The sequence below is a fragment of the Antechinus flavipes genome, chromosome 6, assembly GCF_016432865.1.
Source record: "Antechinus flavipes isolate AdamAnt ecotype Samford, QLD, Australia chromosome 6, AdamAnt_v2, whole genome shotgun sequence".
Lineage (NCBI taxonomy): Eukaryota > Metazoa > Chordata > Mammalia > Dasyuromorphia > Dasyuridae > Antechinus > Antechinus flavipes.
The window spans coordinates 211095749-211115110 of record NC_067403.1 but is presented as its reverse complement, the minus strand read 5'-3'; the positions used below and the strand labels follow the sequence as shown (position 1 = coordinate 211115110).

Genomic DNA, 19362 nt, shown 5'->3' with positions numbered 1-19362 from the left:
TATACTAACATACTAACATAAGTGTGTTAGCCAATATTTACTTAAACTTTAGATATATTTACTTAATCTAAAATGATGACATTTATCACTATTCAATGTCATCAATATTTAGACTATTAGTTGAATGTTGTTAGCTTAGCAATCTAAATTTTTGAAGGTCTGTTGGCACTCATGTCTAACATTCAATTAAGGGGAGAGGGCATCTATTTTCTTAATGTTCCCCAACCTTTGATGTAATTCTTTGTAACCAAACCTGTAAAAACTGTATATCTTTCCTAAATCTTTAGCCCTTCTATCATGAGCTTTCTCTCTTTCCCTCCTCATGGTGGAATTGCTCATTCTCATGAGAATCTATTAATAAACAACAACTTTTCTGCTTTTTACTTCCAGAAGTCTCTGAGTAGTCATTTTTGGATAGGAGTTCTATCCCTCACATTCCTTCCTTTTAGATTTCTAGATGTTTCATCTCTAATCTGGAAATATCAGTTTTCCAACACCCTATTTACTTACAGATTCCATTACAAGAAAACATCTTGGACATCCTCTGAGTTCACTCTAAGCAGGATTTGACCCATAAGAGCTCTGGGGAGCTGGAAACTTTGGTAGAAATAATAACACACTGGTGTGCCTTCTGCCTAGCAATGCACAGCACATGAAGAAGTCTGGGATTATGGCTGCTGTCTTAAAAAAAGGAACAGGCAAATGAACTCAATGAATTGGAAGGATTCAAAGGTTCAAACTCTAAAAGCTGAACAGATGGAGAGGAAGCAGTAAAAGGAAGCAAATCACCCTCACTAATCTTTCAATCCCCCATTCAGACTGAAAAGGACAGAGGAAGGCTTAAGGGAATCTATGATGATGGCTCAGGAGTTAAAGTGACCCTTGAGAGTACAGGACATCTGGGGGATAGAAGAGAAACTCACTTGTCTAACTATGTATATAGGACATACTGTCCACCTGCATGTTTTGCTCTGATTTATTTATGGGAATGAAAGATTTATCTTATTTTCACTACAGGCTGAAACACCAAATGGGAAAGGAAACTCCTCAGCTTCCCTGGCTCCACCAGGACTTTTAGAGAAGTAAGTTTTCTGGTTTGATTTTTCATCTTGAGGTTGCCTAGAAACTTGCTTTGGTTGGTGGGCTATTTCTCTGTCTTTCTGCACTCTCTCCTTTCTCACTTCTTTCATCTTTGCCTAAGCTCTCCTCTCCTATCTCACCTCTTCAACCTCTTTTCCTTCCTCTTCCCCTTCCAGCACATATCATCCTCCTTTGTCCTGTCCTTTCTCTCTATAATTTTCATCCCCTCTATCTTCCTTTACTTCCTCTTTCCTTCTCTTCTTCCCCTTCTCATCCTCTCCCTCTTTTTTTCCCTTTCCATCTCTCTCCACCTTTCCTTTTTCTCTTTCCACTTCGCACATTTGATCCCTTTTCTCTTCTTCCCTCTCCCTCTTCCTCATCTCCTCTCTTTCCTCACTTCTCTCTTCCCTTATTTTTTTCTCCCCACTCTCCTTCTATCTCCCTCTCCACTCCTCTCACATCCTTTTGCCTTTCTCCTTCTGTCCTATCTTTCTCCTTATTTTTCCTTCTCTTGCTCCTTTCCCCAACTCCTACCCTCAAGGCCAAAAAAAAGTGATCTGAATTTATGAACTTTTATGGAAAATTATTTATTTGGCCCTCCAAGGGTCCAAGAGACTGTAGTTTGACCCATGTTATTGCAGTTTATAAAATTATGAAGAAAATATGTTGAATTTTGTGCTGATCTGAGGTCTTGGCTTCACTTGGGAAAGTTTCCTATTTCAGGCTCCTGTGCTCTGTGCATTTCTTTCCATTTTAAGACAGAAAAGCTAGGCAACCGAACCCATTCTTATGATACAGGGATCTGTATGACCCAAATAGATCATTTATTTTGCAGAATCTTTCCCCACCTGGCTGAGGACTCAGTCCTCGTAAAGATTTTTCTTCCCCCATCAACTGGAAATGTTGCCTCCCACACAATCAAGAAAAAGAGGGATTTTTTTAAAGTCATTTACTCTTTCTTTAAATAATCTTCGATTTAGATTTTCTATTAGGGCATAACAATATAGATCTAGAACTAGAAGAGACCTTTAAAGTCATTCTAATACAAGTTCACACACATTACACACAGAAAGAAACTGAGATGAATTGACTTGCCTCAAGATTTTAAGTGATAGACTCTCAAGTCAGGGAGAGATAGAGAGAGAGAGAGATTCAGAGAGACAGAGATAGAGAAAGAAAGATGGGATGACTTTAGAAAAACATGTAAGCTCCCTTCTAGTTCTGAAATTCTACAATTTTGTAATTCTCAATGAAGCAGAGAAGCAGATGGGGGAAATTCTATGTATAATCCTCAAGGGCTCATAATCCAAAAGTCTTGTAGAAGCTTTGTAAGACATGTTTCCCATTACTTTCTGGACTGGTCTTGGGTAGACTCACCATCACATTTCCAGAGCACATAAATGGAGAAGGGATGGGTAGATGTGTGAAAACACTAGGCTGGAACCTGGGAGAATTGACAAAGTCAAGAATTGAAGACTGGCTGCTTTGATTATCTTAGGGAAAAGATCTAAAATTCCTCTACTTTGGCTGGGACTTGTAGCTGGATCCCAGATCAATAACCACCACAATCCCACCAAACCCCTTCCTTCTCATCTGAAAAAGATGTGTGGATTTTAGTGAATTATAAGCTCACTGTGTGGTATGAGTGTGATAGTGGCCAAAAAAGCAAATGTGATATTGAAATGCATTAAGAAAGGCATACGATATCCAAAAATAGGGAGAGGAATTGTCCTCCTCTGTTCTGACCTGGTCAGATCACACCTGGAGTGTGAAAACCACACTTTAGAAAGAACCACCAAAGGCTGGATGACTGACCACTTGCTGGGCATGTTCTACATGGGATTCGTGTGTACAGGTTAAATTATATTGTCTCTGAGGCTCCTTCTAATTCTGAGCTTCAGTGACTTTAGAATAGAGTTTTACAAAACAGAATACAGGAGAGGAAATTGGGGATATTGAAGACCCAAAGTCACATAGTAAGTTAATGACAAAGCAAGTATCTATATTCCCAGTCCATCGTGGATTCTTCCATTTGACCCCATTGCCTCCAGCAAACTCCATGAGTTCAATGTTACCAGGTCATCTCAAAATTGTATTTTGTTTAAACAAGGGTACTTGTAACACTTGCAAAAGAAAGACTAGATACATAACAATTCATTAAAAAAAAATCAAAACAGAATCACTCACTTGATCAAAAATTCTTACTGGAGTCTCCTTAATTACCTTAATAGCATCTCCTTATTAGCTCTAAGACAAAATACAAATGGTTCTTAACAATATGGCTACAACCTATTTTTCCAGGCTTATTTTATATTACTGGAGGGAGTAAAAAACTAGGTAACATTTCAGAACTCCACAGAGTCATCCGACTAAGTTGTTATTTTATTGTTTTTATAACATCTAAAATTTCTTCAATTTTGATTTTTAAAGCAGTCAATGCAGAAAGACTTCCAAAGTTACTCATATGTTGACATTGAACAGATTGTAAATTAGGTTTTTAAACTTTTTTTCCAGCATTGTTGGAGAATAAATAATTAAAATTACCCCTACTCTCAAAAGAGCTCTTGACACAATTCAAAACTCTCAGCATGGGTTAAAAAAAAACCTACTATGAAAGTTTCCTTAGATCATAGGCCCCATGAATACATTTCTCTAATCAATACAATTGTTTTCTATTCTGGATTGTGGTCCATCTGGTTTCTTAAAACAGGTCACCACAGATTCTTTTACTGCCCGGTTTCATTTTAAACTTAGCCACTCTAAATTAAGCAGACCTCTGCATAAATTATAAAATTAAGCAACGTCCAAAATGGACAAAGATAGAAGAAATCAAAGATGTGGCTCTGAGCTCTAATTTCTAATAAAAAGTATGCTTCATAAGATCATTATCTACATTGCTATTTATTCTCAGATACCAGATTTTTCCATTATGATAAATGCACCTTCAAGACAGGGAAGATTCACTGTAGGGAAATAATATATATAGCATAATATATAAATAATATATGTAATGTTATTTAATAATAAATATTATTTAATATTTTAATAATATTTTAATAATAAATAAATAATACATATAAATAATATATAGCAGATAATAAAAGAAATATTGTGAGTGCCTGATATTTTTAGTGTGTTCTCTCTTTCTTTCTTATTCTGTTGTCCAGTTACCAGCCTAATGAAATGTAAATTTTAAGAGGTGCCGAGCAACACAGGAGATGGAAGGGGTGTGTGCCATGGAAGGCAGAAGTGCTTAAGATTCTCTCATTAATATATCAGGGAATGCTTACAAGGACCAGGTGTCATGTGCTTTTATCTTGTGTTCAGTATTTTTCCAACAAAAGTGTGGCTTCAAAGCCTGACTTGTAGTTTTGTCTGTTTGCAAGTTCGTCTATGGTAGTATATTCTGACGGTAGTATGATAGTATATTCTGAGTTCTGATGAACCCACCCAGGAGAGTTTTAAGGACCTTTTAAAGGTGATATGGAGAATTGAGTGTCAGAATTCTGAAAAGTCGTTTGCTGGGTATGGCATCAGACAATGAAGTCTGTTAATGGGGTAAACTCATTTATCCAACAATTGGACCATCTGGGCTATTCCTTCCTCTTTTTTTCCATCCTGATTTTCTGCATATACCATAGGATGTTGAGCTCTGAAAGACCTTAGACACCCTCTAAACCAACTTAGTTTAACATTTCAACAATTTGCACCTCCTGTTTTTAGTGCTAGGGGAAATATTAGGACTTAAGTAAAATGCAGTCCCTGGCTCATAGTCTAGGAAGGGAGTAAAACAGCAACAGAAATATCTGTGATACTTTGTAGTTGTTCAGTTATTTTAGCCCTGAATGATTCTTTGTAACTATCATTCGGGGCTTTCTTGACAAAGATACTGGAGTGGTTTGCCATTTCTTACTCTGGCTCATTTTACTGATGAGGAAACTGAAGAAAAACAGTATTCAGGGACTTGCTCATACAGCTAGTAAATGTTTAAGGTTCAATTAAAACTCAGAGAGAGGAACCTTCCTGACTCCAGACCCAGTGCTATATCCACTGCACCACCTAGCTGCCCTAGCCATGATATAATGCTATAATTAATAATTACTGCAGAAGAGAGATAGGAATTAAGTATCTTCAGAGGACCAAAGACAAGGTCATTACCAATGTGGGCTTCAAGAAAGGTTTCTTGAAAGTAATTTGACTGGGCTGTGTGACTATTCAAATGGCCTAAATGGAGATGTTACAGTTAAGGAGATAACCTGAGTAAAATCACAGAGATGGAAAAGTACCGTTGTGTTTGGGGCAGAAATTAGTCTAGTTTAACTAAAATAGTTTTAGCTAAAATAGTGCAAGTGAGGGGAGTAAGATAAGACTAGAAAAATGAAGTTTATGCCTCTCACCTCTCAGAAAAAAGGAGGTGGTACATATAGAATCACATGCTTAAAGGTCTAAGAAACCTTCTAAGTCCCTCCTTGGTCTGAATTAAAACACCTGTACAAGGTCCAGACTGAAGTCATCTCATCCATTTTACAGGTGAAGAAACTGAGACTTAGAAGGGGTTAAGTGATTTTCCCATGGCCAACCAAACAATAAGTATTAGAGCCAAAATTTAAACTCATATCCCAACCCAGCTCTCTTTCTACTGTGTTGTTATTGTTGTGGGCAGCTCAATAACATGCTGAATAGAGGAATAAGTCTCGAATTAGGAAGACCTGACTGCAAATTCAACCTCAGACACTTACTGTGTAATCCTGGACAAGTTATGTAACCACTATTTTCTTCAAATTTCTTCATCTGTAAAATGGAGATAATAATAGCACATTCCTCCTAGGACTGCTTTAGGATCATAGGAGATAACAATTATAAAGCATTTAGCACAGTACCTGGCACATCGTAGGCACTGTGCAAATGTTAGCTTTTCTGATTTTATCAAATGTGTTTATTTTGCTTAGCTGAGCTTCTTTGTTACAAAGGAGAGGAGAAAGGGATGGAGAAGCCATTGGGAAGAGAAAATGGGATGTGTGTGTGTATTTTTAAAAAATGAACATCAATAACACTTTTTAAAAAAGAAAAGTAAGAAAAGATAATTAATTTGGCACCAAATTATGGAGAAAGTTGAATATCCAGCAAAAGCATGAACTTTATTTGGCAAGCAGTAGGGAGTCATAATGTTAAGCAAGAATGGCAATAATACCACCCACTTGTTTCTCAGACTTCAGTCCACACATCCATGTCTATTGGCTGTGTTGTCACAAAGACACAAATGTAACTCGACTCCTGGTTTTGGCTGCCTCTGGGAGTGAGTGGTTTGTCATACAAACCCATTTACCAAAAGTAGGTATTGGTTCTAAGATTGACTGGTAGTGCAGGTTGGCTATGTGCAGCCTGACTCACTCATGTGCCTATCTATTCCCAGCCTAGGAGCAGTGGTAGGGATTCTCTGATGTGCAGAGGAGGGAGCCAGGAATCAAATAGCAGTAACCACCTCCTGAATTCTGCACAGAGATTGACATCAGAGTATTTGTACAATCCAATCCAAGAAATAACTATTAAGCATCTACGATACATCAGGCATTGTGCTAACTGCTGGAAATATAATCAATAAAAAAGGGATACCTCCTGTCCTCAAATAGCTTATGAGTGGAGACAACACACAGAAGGCATCAGAAAAGCAGGCAAGGAGGAACGGGATGCTAGAAAGATAAATCTTGTTCCCTGAAGTTGAAATCAGGTAGAATAATAGCTACAAAGTGAAATAAACCCATAAAATATGTGGTGACATTGCAGATCAATCAAGCACTTACTGTGTTCCAGGCCATCTGCCAACTCATAGAGAGAAAAGGAAAAATCAAAAACAGACTCTGCCCTCAAGGAGTTTGTATTTTAATGATGGCACATGTTGCAAGCTTCCTAAGCCTCTAACTACCAGAGTTAGAGAGGGAACTCCTAACATGGTACCAGGTCATGGTCACACCTCTAAAAGTAAATCTAGACTTTTAGGTGTAGTTGAGTCCATTATGCTTGGGGACCAGAGCTTATTGTAGGAGACCTCAGGATTTTCTCAGAGAATAAACATGTTTTTCAACGTTGACTTTGAGAAATAGGGTTGGAAACTACTTAAAAGATGATCAATAAGGCAAATTCTCTGTGGGGCCCCAAATTGTTCTCTGTGTTCTCTGCTCCAGTGTGGCTTGGGATATCCAAGGTGTCCCTCCTTGGTCTGAACTTAAATACCTGTACAAGGTCCAGATTGAATCAATCGACAATCAAATTAATAACCATTTATTCAGCCTTGCCCTGAATTCAGTGTTAGAGACATTGATACAAAGAATGAAACAATTTCTAATTCTCAAGGGAGTTTCTGTTCTAAAAACATACTTGGACTCCATCGCCAGATATCAGACGTAGTATCAAAGACTTGTGAGTTTTTCATTCTATTATTCCTTACATTCAACAAACATTCCTTCTTGTCCCTCATTTTTTTTTACCAGTGGGAAGTCCAATGGGGATCAAGACTGTGAGAGCCCTGCCCCCAGTGCTTCACCTGCCCTGACCCAGAGTGCTTTGGAAGAGATTAGCCAAGAGATCAAAGCCAAAATCGAGGAGGAGGCCTATAACAAAGGGTAAGCTTACAAGTTGATTCCTTTTTGTTTGTTTTAATATTTTTTATTTTCCCTAGTTACATATAAAACAATTTTTTTACATTTGTTTTTAAAACTTTGAGTTCTACATTCTTTCCCTTTCTTCCCACACACCCTCCATTGAGAAGTTACATGTGAAGTTACACGAAATATTTCCATAAAAGTCATAAATATTTCCATAAAAGTTGCAAAAGAAAACACCCCACCAAAGAAAAAATCAAGAAAAAAAAGTATGCTTCAACAAAGTATATAAATTGATTCCAATTGAATTCAATCCCATAAGCACTAATTGGGGGCCTGCTATGTACCTGGCACTGTGCTAAAATCTGGGTATATGAAAACAAAAAGAAAATAGTCCTTACCCTCAAGGGGCTTCTAGTCTTCTGAAGTCATCGTCATAATTAATTAAGAAGTTAGGAAGGGAATGTTCATAAGACCTTCATTTAAATCCATGGTACCCAAGAACAAACATACCATTACTACTTACTTTGCAGGTACTGACCCCCTGAAGCAGTCTTGTAAACCCAACCTCTTCTCAGAATAATGTTTTGAACTGCATAAAATAAAATGCATAGGGTTGCAAAGGAAATCAATTATGTTGAAATGCAGTTATTAATTTAGAAAATATATTTATGGACCCAATTAAGAATCCCTAAGAGTGTATAAAGAATTACATAAACTGATGCAAAGTGAGCAGAATCAGGAGAATATTGTACACAGTTAACAACAACATTGTGCAACGATCAACTATGATGTCTTACCTCTTCTCAGCAATCCAATCATCCAAGACAATTGCAAAGGACTCATAATGAAAAAATGCCATGCACATTCAGAGAAAGAATTCATGTTGTTTAAGTGCAGACTGAAACATGATATTTTTCACTTTTCTTTCATTCTTTTCTTTTTATTCTAGTATTCTTATAAAAATGAGTAATATGGAATTGTTTTACATGATTACATATAAATAACCCATAACTGATTACTTGCTGTCTCAGAAAAGGGGAGGAGAGGAAAGGATAGAATTTGGAAACCAAACTTTTTTTTTAAATGTTTAAAAATTGCTTTCAGATGTAATTGAAGGGAATAAAATATTATATGTTAAGAATTTTTTAAACAGAAAGAAATAGAGCTAGACCATGGAGGGTCTTAAGCACTTGTATAAAGACAAAATAAACTCAGAAGTATGTTACCAAATGATTTGAGAGTTACTTCAAGGGGGTAGAAATTAAGAGACTTGGATTCAAATTCTGACTTTAAAAAGCCTTAGTTCTGTGATCTTCGGCAAGCCACTTCACCACTTTTGTCTTCATTTCCTTATGTATAAAATAGGGATAATAATAAAACCTATTTCCTAGGGGTTTTTTGAGGATCAAATGAGATAATATTTGTAAAGTGCTTAGCAAAGTGCCTGGCCCATAGTAAGTACTCTATAAATGCTATTTATTACCAAGCACTTTCAATGTCAGGCACTGGGATATGAGGGGAGTCCTTTTGTCAACCTTAAGATATTATAGCAATGTAAGTTATCATTATAATTATTCTTCTCTGACTTTTCATATGCAAAAAAGTTACCAAATAATTTATTTTACATTATTTAAATCTGTTTAACCTCTCCTGTAATTGGTGTGAGATATATATATGGAGAGAAAGGGAGAGAGAGAGAGAGAGAGAGAGAGAGAGAGAGAGAGAGAGAGAGAGAGATTAATGCTGTTTGACATTGATTCAGTTCCCTAGAAATTATTCCGGTCCCTTTTCCCCTTCTTCTGTTCCTGCACATAAAGTTCTATCAAGCCAGCCCTTCCTTAAGACAGAGGGCAAATGCAGGCGCAACATGGGGTGGAGTGGGAGTGTAGGGGTCTAAATTGAGGAAATGTCAAAAAAGAAGAGAATGTTTTGTTGAGTTGGGGGGGGGTGGTTATGACGAACATTTTATGTGACATTTCCTATAAACAGGAAGGATGAGAGCAGAGATAGGGGAAAATACTATTGACAGGAGTAGTTTTAGGAATGCTTGGTAGCCTCATTGTACATTCCAGGCTTTTCCCCTCATCCACAACCACAGGAAGTTTTGGATACTAACAGTCCCCCAGAACTAGGAACTACTTGGGAAATTTGTCCTTGGCCTGGCCTTTCCCAGCCCTAAATAAAACAAAACACTTTCTTTCATTAAAGGTATCAAGAAGGCCTAAAGAAAATCAAAGAGCTTCAGGAACTGAAGGAAGAAGAAGAAGAGAAGACAAATGAAAGCCTGGAAGGACCAGAAAAGGAGGATGAGGAAAAGGAGCTAAAAAGCAGGTGAGGGTTTCTAGTTGCCACCTGAGCATTTCCCAAAGCTAAAGGAAGAGGCAGGGAACAGGGCAAACATAAAATGGAAATTGATGTCTTGTATAAATAAGACAGATACAGAAAGAAGGAGGGAGGGAAAGAGAGAAAAGAGAGATAGAGAGAGACAGACAGAGAGGGAGAGATGGAAGGAGGGAAGGAAGGAAAGGGATACATATAATGAATGATGAAACATTAATTATGATGACTTTGAATATTTTCATTCCATCTTATTATTTCCTTGGAAACCATTTGAAATGTTAAAAACATTTTTAATTCAACATGTTCAAAATGAGATTTATTTTCTTCCCCCTCTAACCCTAGTCCTCCTCTTAACTTCCCTATTTCTTCCAAGTCCTCATTCCATGAAGCCAAGTTCCTATTGTTGAAGTCTTCCTCTATTCTTTCCTTATTCTCACCTTCACATCCAGTTAGTTTCTAAGCCTCCCTTGTCAATTCTAAATCTACAGCCTTTCTCCCAATCATCCCACTCTTGCCACCATTTTAATTTAGCCCATTATAACTTCTTACCTAGTTTTGAGATAGCCTCTTAATTGATTTACCTTTCTACACTCTGTTTTTACTCAAATCTGTCATCCACACAACTACCAAATGAAAATCCCTAATGCACAGGTCTGATGGTATCACTTCCCTACTCAAAAAGCCGCAATGACTTCCTCTTACCTCTAAGATACTATACGGTTCCTTTATTTGGCAATCTATTTTTCCAGACTGATTTATAACTGCCCTCATATGATTTTCTCTACAATCCAGTCAAATTGGCGGATTTACAGTTCACAGTAGACACAATATTCCATTTTCTTACTTCCATGACTTTGCATAAACTGTCTTCTAATTCTCCATCTTCACCCCTCCCTCATGGAAATCCTAGATCTCCTCAAGGCTAAACTCAAGGCCATCTCCTATATGAGGTCTTTCCTAATTCCCTTAGTATTTTCTTAACCCTTGAAATTATATCTAGATATATAGATAGTACATACTTAGCTAGTTCTTGTTGTTCTTCAGCACTACTCCAAATGCAAATTCCTAAAAGGTAGACTATTTTCACTTTTGTTCTTGTATTCTCTGGATCTAGCATAGTGCCTGCATATAGTAGGTGCTTAATCTCAGGATCTAGCATAGTGCCTGCATATAGTAGGTGCTTAATAAATGTTTATTTCATTGAACTGAATTGGCTTTAGTAAGAAACTCAACTTTCACTAAAGTATAGCTTTCCTAAGAATTATCTCAGAATGGAGTAACCCTCAAAAGACTTTCCCATCAGGCTCAAAAAAAGGCTATATCGGAGAGACTGCCAGAGAAGGAAGGTCTGGAAAACAAGAGGCAAAATAATCAACTGCTTAAAAGAAAGGGATGGCTCACTTGGAGGAAAGGAAAAGCAGAAATGATCTGGTGACATCAAAATGTGGTTTTCTGTGTTTATAAAGAAAGGAGGAAGTTGCAGGTTGAAGAAAGTTGGGGTTGAGAAGAAACAATAGACTTCCCAAGTGCAAACAGATCTCCAGGATCACTTAAGACTCCTGGAAACTGCTTTGCCTAGGACCAGACTCAAATCAATTCCATTTTGGGGTACTTCATCCATACCATTGTCCTTTATACTCTGCATCCAAATTCTGTGGGGCTCCCTCCTAACTTGTTCACTGTGAATTTTTGCATTTCACCCCATTATTTACCATTAAATATTAGAAACCAAAGTATTCTGAGTTTAGTCATACCTTTTACCATCCACAATTGGACTGCCCAGTGGCTGAGCCCAGATAATCAGCCACTTTGTCTGGTAGAGTTATGAGGGAAGGTTGGGTTAGGACAGGACTCCACAAATTTCTCCAGAATCCCCACCACGTATTGTTCCCAAAATCAGAGAACCACAGTGTCATAGATTTGCAGCAGTCATTAGCAGCAACTCCCTCATTTTGTGGGTGAGGTTCAGAAAGATTAACTTGCCAGAATGATGTAGGTAGGTATCATGCAAAGGCTGCCTAGATCTCATCATCCTATCTCCTTTTTGTTTCCTGGAAACAAAGGAAACAAACTTAGCTTTCTCCGGAAGCCCCACAAACCATCCTCTTCAGTGAGGGCTTTGAATTCTTGCATGCCCTACAAACACACCCTGGCTGGTTTGGTTCAGAAAACATGCTCCTCCCTTCTCTAGTCCCTTGCCAGCAGCATCCACCCCCAGTCCTAAAGTCCTAAAGAAATCCAGCCTCAATCCTCTGGAACCAAGGGAAGTAGAACATGGTACAGTGCAAACAATGCTGGGCTTAGAGATATGGAGGCTGAGTTCTACAGCTCAGAACCTGTGTGCGCTCAGGCAAGTCACCAGAACTCAGTTTCCTCATTTGCAAAATGAGATGGTTAATGACAGGATTTCTAAATCAAATCCTATTCTATCCTGAGCTGGGATGCTTTTCATTCAGTTTTACACTAGCTCAAAGGGAAAGGTCAAAGTGGAGAGAGATTTCAATTTCTCCAAGGAATTCTGCCTTTGAGAAGAACCTCTTCATTCAAGCAGCTAGGAGAGAAGTGCCAGGAAAGGAGGATTTCCACCTCTAAATCTATGATCTCAGGAAAACTGTTTTAGATAGAAAGCCTCTCCCATACCTCCTTCCTGAGAAAAAGCACAGTCTAGAGGAAATAAGCCGAGGAGCAAAGAAGACTCAAATGATCTCCTTCTGATACTTACTGGCCATGTGACCAATGGCAAATGCTTTGATCTGAGTTTCAATTGCCTTTTCTGGAAAATGGGTATAATTGCATTATTTTTATAGTGTTTTTATGTTTCATAATTGTGGGATTCCTGGAGCGTTTCCAACTCTGCCTCTTTAGGAAAGCAAAAATAAAAACCCAGCACTCAATAGGAAGTAAATAAATAAGGAACTGGAACTGAGATTTCAACCCCTGAATGAGGAAATTCCTTCTACCAATGAAGATCAGTATTTTCACTACAATTTATAATTTTAGAGTGAACTAAAACAGTGAGAGATTATCCAGTAACTTGATATAAAGGGTCATACGCAGGGGGGGAACTCTGGGTGAGGTATAAGACCCTTCAGTGCAGAGGAAACCTGCTATCTGCAACCCTCTACAATCAAGAGTCACACAGCCAATATGTACCAGATATGGGCTGTTTCTTTATCTGTCTGAGTCTAAATATTATTTTTTTTTTTTGCTGAGGTTAAGTGACTTGTCCAGGGTCACACAGCTAGGAAGTGTTGTGTCTGAGGCCAGATTGGAACTCAGGTCCTCCTGACTTCAGGACTTGTGTTCTATCCACTGCACTACCTAGCTGCCCCTAGGTAGCTAAAATAATATTTAATAATTTAATAACAATAAAATAAATATTTATTCTTAAATGGTGAAATGGTCTGTGCTTTAGACGGTCTCATTAACAGAAAAGTGTGTCCATTGGGTGTTGGGGAGTGGCAAGCATGGGGAAAGAGGTATCCACCAAATTAAAATGCCCATCCCTTTTATTTTTCAGCAAACTTGAAGCCTTGATTCATTTTTTACAAATACTCTACCCCAAGCTGTGCCAGCATTGGAACGTGATCTGGATGGTGGCAGCGGCCATTCTTGTTTTCACAGTTGTCTTGGGTCTGTACAACTCCTATCACTCTTGCACCGAACTGTCGGAGGGGACGCCTGGAAAAGCCACTTGTTCTGCCTCCCAACGGGACTCCTGGTGGAACTCAGGCCTACAACAGGAGCAGCCCGCGGAGCAATAAAGGATGACGGGGCATCCAGCTGGTGGGTGACCCTGCCCAGCGTGTCACTGGCTTCCAGTTGTTAAACACAGTGAGGGACACGGGTGTGTTGATGATCTGACATTCCTGCTCCACCTGTCTGGGAGTGAGACGGGATGCTTTTCATTCACCATCACTGATGGAATATGAAGTCCCAATGAAACTGGCCAGGGGAGAGGGCAAGGAGGAGAGAGATTTCACTTTCTCCGTGGAATTCTGCCTTTGAGAAGAGCCCCTTCACTCAAGCAGCTAGGAGAGAAGCACCAGAATGCCTTTACTGAAGATCAGATATGGCACCGACTCTTCAACCTATTTTCTAGGCTCTCAGTGGCTATCGAGGGAGATTTTAACCCAGTAGCTTCAATGCTGATGTCAAAGCTGGAGAGAGCAGGAAGAGCATTGACCTGGAGGTCTGGAAATGTGGATTCTCATCCCAGCTCTGCCACTAATTAGTCACTTGACCTTGGCCACCTAACTTTCCCTGAATCTGACTTTCATTCTCTATAAAGTGAGAAGGTTGATTTTGAATGTCCCTCCCAGTTCTGATACCCTTTGCTTGCTCCAGCTTCTGGCCATGGCACTACTCTGTACACTTCCCACCCCTCCGTCTCACCCTTTTTTCCTTCTTCCTAAAGTTGTTTTTCACAAGAGTGGGAATGGTTTCTCCCAGAAGTTAATCCATATTGTATGTATCTCGAAATTTAAAAAGAAAAAGGAAAACATAGATAAAAATGTTCCTACGTGTGCGCGTGCACACACACACACACACACACACACACACACACACACAATGGTAGATCCACCTTTTGGGAGGAGTCCCTACTAACTCCATCATGAAGATCAGTCTCGTATAAACAAATTACCAAGTGTGCTGCAGTAACCAGTAACCCGTTTACTCTGTGATGTAAACTGGTTTTATTTTTTTTCAAAGTATTGAAAGCCCACTGACTCGCTGAGAATTTTCCATCACTGGACACCCCTTAAATGTCACCCCTTTTATTGGTGATTTTTATGGTACCTTTGAAAATAGCTAACTCATCTCCTTCAGTAGAAAGTTTCCAGCAAGGATTGAGTCCCAGGCAGATCCTTGGCTTGGAGAAGGTATCTTCAGCCTGACACACCTAACATGCCCCCTCCCACGCGCTCTCTTGGAGCATCACCAGCCCCCTGGAGAAAACAATCCTGAAATCTGTCAGCAGTGAGCCTACAGGAATCGAAGAGACACTCTCATTCTTCTCACCTGGGCCTGCCAATCTGGGGAGATGCTTCCAGATCTGACTGAAGGCAGAGATAGAACAATAACCCCTCTGTCCCTTCAGGATTTTGCTCCATTTTCCCTGACTCCAATAATTCCCAAGACTCCAACTCCATCTTCCTTGACTTCAACCATCTTGGGCAAAGAACATCCGTGAGAAAAGAAATCCCTCCTTCGGGAGTCTCCCTTTGCTTCCTGTGATATTTCTCCATTTTTTCACGTGTGAGAGGAGCTGAAGACTCCCGAAATTGGTGTTGTTTCCAAGGCTGAGAAGAGTTTGGTTTGATAGCTTAGCTTTAACAGGACTCACCAAACTCCATTTGTGCCCCCCTCCACTCCACCTCCAACTGCTTTCCATGGGCCATCCTGAATAATGGCTGGAAACCAGCTGAAAGATGAAGCCAAAGGCTGATGGACCAAGGATGTACCAAAAGGTCAAAGAGGAAGCAGGATAGTACAATAGAATGGGACTATAAGCCGGAGCCTCCAGGGCTAGATCCGTGTGTCTGTGCATATTAGAGTGAATTTCCACATGGGTTCTCAGCCTGAGCTCAGACATGACAAGGTAGATCTGGATTGCCTCGGTGTCCCCTTTAGGCCCAGAGGCCTCTGTCGTGGAGTCCTGGAAAGCAGGAAGCCAGAGAAGAAACTGAAAAATTCCTGGATGCAGGCAGCGGCCACACACCTGGGGCCATGTTCCAGTGAGCAAGGGCACACCCAATAGGTATTCCCAGCCCCATCTTTCAGTCAAAGCTGGGACCTCCCAAAAGAGAGGGGAAACAGAGAGGGATTCACCTGGTCCAAAGCCAGGACTCTCACTGGAGAAAGAGAGAGAGAAGGATAAGGAGTAACGTATTTTTTAAAAAGACTTGAGGGACATAATAAAGTAACAGGGAAAAGCCATGAGCAATGACCCCTGTTTGAGGGTTTTCTGAAGTGTCAGTCTCCGTGCTGAAGACGGCACATACATAGTCAAGGAGCTGGTGGAAACACACCTGAGGACAAGATGGAAGTTACTACTAATAATAATCACAGTTGACATTTCTTTCGAATCTTAAGGTTGGCAAAGCACTTCACTAGAACTATCTCAATTGATCCTCAGAACAAACTCTAAAGGTGTTGTTATTTCCACTTTCAAGGTGAGGGGACCGAGGTGAGAAGAGGTTCAGTAACAAATTAGTTAAAAAAGCATCTTTTGATATTGGAGTTCACTTCAACCTCCCTCCAAAGGAAATGACTTCTGGTCCATCAAAGTATGACAGATGGGCACGAGCCCCTGGCTGCCTTTTGCTCTTCCTGTAGCCACGAACTGGACAACAAATGGGCGTCCTTATGCTCGAAGGGAGCACGTATATGTCTGCTGTGCCGCACCTCATGGCTGCCTGAGTGGGAAAGACTGGCGGAGGGCACTGCTCCAGTGCACCACGCTATTGAAGTCCCGAGCATCGTTAAATCCACACAGGTGTGCCAGCCTTTTACTGAATAGTGTCACGTACTTGAGTTTGAAAATAAAAGTAGTTTCCAAAGCTCTCTCGTGGTCACTGGGACAGATCCTTTATGCGTCACATCTTTGCGTTTCCATAAGTAGATTTAAGACCATAATCCAGCACTGACCCCAAACTGAGGACCAAAGAGGCAGGAGAAGAGTTGTAGTGATGAAGCTGAGAAGGGCAGCTGGAGACAGTGCACAGAGCACTGGGCCTAAAGCCAGAAGGACTCATCTATAGGAGTTCCAATCTGATCTCACTTCCTAGCTGTGTGATCCTGAACAAGGCACATAATCTTTTTGCCTCAGTTCCTCCTCTATAAATGAGTTGAAGAAAGAATTGGCAAATCACTCCAGTAGCTTTGTCTAAAAAAAAAAAATCACCCTAATGAGGTCACATGAAATGGCTGTTACCTGTTCTTGTTCTTTTTGTTATTGTTCTTTTTCTTCTTCCTTCCCTTCCTCCTTCTTCCTCTCCTTTTCCTTCCTTCTTCTTCTTTCTTCTTCTTCTAACTTCTTCTGTTTCTTCCTTTTTCTTCCTTCTTCTTCTTCCTTCTGCTTTTTCTTCTTCCTCCTCCTCCTCCTTTTCTTCCTCCTCCTTCTTCTTTCTTCTTCTTTTTCTACTTCTACCTCCCCCTCCTCCTCTTCCTCTTCCTCCTCCTCTTCCTCCTCCTCCTTCTTCTTCTTTCTTCTTCTTTTTCTGTTTCTGCCTCCTCCTCCTCATCCTCTGCCTCCTCCTCCTCCTCCTCCTCTTCCTTCTTTTTCTTCTTCTTCTTCTTCTTCTGCTGCTGCTGCTGCTGCTGCTTCCTCATCCTCATCCTCTTCCTACTCCTACTCCTCCTTCTTCCTTCTTCTTCTTCTCCTTCTTTTTCCTCTTCCTCCTCTTCCTCTTTCTCCTCTTCTTCCTTCTCCTCTTCCTCCTCCTTCTTCTTTCTTCTTCTTCTTCCCTCTCCTTCCTTCTTCTTCCTCCTCCTGCTACTCTTCCTTCTTCTCCTTCTCTTCCTCTTCCTCCTCCTTCTTCTATTCCTTCTTCTTCTCCTTCTTTTTCTCCTCCTTCTCCTCCTCCTCCCCCTCCCCCTCATCAGTCTATCCCATTGACTGAAATGCCACCAACTTTAAGAAAGCAGCAAGACCCCCCCAAAAAAAGAAAGTAGCAAGCCATACATACAGTCATAGGACCATGCATTCATAGGGAGCTTTATGTGTATAAAGTCTTTTTGCATTCACTATCTAATTTTAACATCATTACAACCATGTGCTAAAGGCAGGGCAAGTACCATATCTATTTTACAGGTGAGGGCTATCGTGTTATTAAATGACTTGGCCCAGGCTAATTTGTGGTAAAAGCAATAAAGTCAGGAAGAGGCATTGTGCTTTTAGGAATACAATGTTCTAGACATGATGGGAGTAATTTGTATACGTAATATCCAGCTTGATAAACACTTTTTCACTCATTCATCTCTTCTTCTCTCTTTTGTCTCATTCATTCTTACCTCTTAAAATGCCACTATTCTATGAGGATAACTTTTATTTTTTAACCAAACAATTTTGTTTTCTTTCAATCACTGCAAGAGACTTGAGTAGGTCTCTTTTCTTTCTCTGTCTCTCTGTCTCTCTCTCTCTCTTTCTTTCTCTCTCTCTCGTCTGTCTCTCTGTCTCTCTCTCTCGCTTGCTCGCTCTCTCTCTCACTCTCTCTTTCTCTTTTCTTTCTCTCTCTCTCTTGTCTATCTCTCTGTCTCTGTCTCTCTCTCTCTCTCTCTCTCTCTCTCTCTTCCTTTCTTTTCATTAATTCATTAGATAATGAATAGATAATTACATTCATCCTAGTGGAAATACCCCATAGACATTTAGATACATGAGGTTGGGACTTGGGGATTTCCAATTCATCCTCATAGAAGCAGTCAATGAAATACGGGAATAGGAACTAGGAGGGCTTACAATAAACCCATAAAATGGGTTTATTACAACCTGAATCAACTACCTCATAAATTTACTATGGAGATTGAAAAAGACAATGGCTGTAAAGCACCTTGCAAATGTAAAAAAAAACTCTAGAAATATTAACTATTGCCATTGGTTGAATCCTATCTCTCAACCTCAGCCCCAGTTTCTCATTCAGCCCAAATTCCTGAAAACTGGAAGAAAGAAACAAAAACTAGGAGATGGCCAACTTTAGAAAAATTTGGAAAAAAGAGTATTTCTCTTCCTTTGACCCCACCACCTCCTCTCATCCTATTTCTGGATTTCCTTTCCCTGCCAAACTTCTCCTAGGAATGTTCTAGTCCCTCACAGTTTCCGCCTCACCACCCACTCATTGGCCTCACCACTCCCAAGAAATGCTTTGTCTTTGAGGCTATCAAATCCCGTGCCCCTTTTCTCCATCCTCATCTGCCTTGCCTTCTCTGTTGCAGACTATGTTGTAGATTATTTCCTCCCAGAAAATGTCCTCCATCACATGACACTACTCTTACCCTGACCACCACTTCCCTATATTTGTAAATTACTGGAAAACCAGGACTGTGATGCTTTTTGTATTTGTCTCTCCAGCATTTAGCACAAGATCTGGTACATAGTATATAGCTTGATAAATGCTTTTTCATTTATTTACTCATTCATTCTATGTCTCTCGTTTCCTCTTCCTCCTTCTCTACTACCTCCTCCTCTTCCTCCTTTTTCTTCTCCTCTCCCATCTCCTCCTCCTCAATCTATCATCTATCACTTTCCTCCTTCTATCTATCTACTTACCTACTTATCTCCCTCACTTTCCTGCCTGCCTCTCTCCTTTTCTCTCCCTTTTCTCTTTCTTCTTCCTCTTTC

The 19362-nt window shown here is 39.9% G+C and overlaps 1 protein-coding gene across 7 annotated transcripts in view; it reads left to right on the top strand.

The window, feature by feature from the left end:
* IRAG1 (inositol 1,4,5-triphosphate receptor associated 1) overlaps positions 1–16589 on the top strand; it is a 143532-nt gene extending 126943 nt beyond the window's left edge. For all 7 annotated transcript variants that reach the window (XM_051964784.1, XM_051964785.1, XM_051964783.1 and 4 more), the window contains 4 exons: positions 1018–1082; positions 7569–7700; positions 9891–10013; positions 13543–16589. In XM_051964784.1, coding sequence (XP_051820744.1) covers positions 1018–1082; positions 7569–7700; positions 9891–10013; positions 13543–13786 — 564 coding nt within the window. In that variant the 3' untranslated portion in view covers positions 13787–16589. The remainder of the gene's footprint in view (positions 1–1017; positions 1083–7568; positions 7701–9890; positions 10014–13542) is intronic.
* The last annotated feature ends 2773 nt before the right edge of the window (positions 16590–19362 follow it).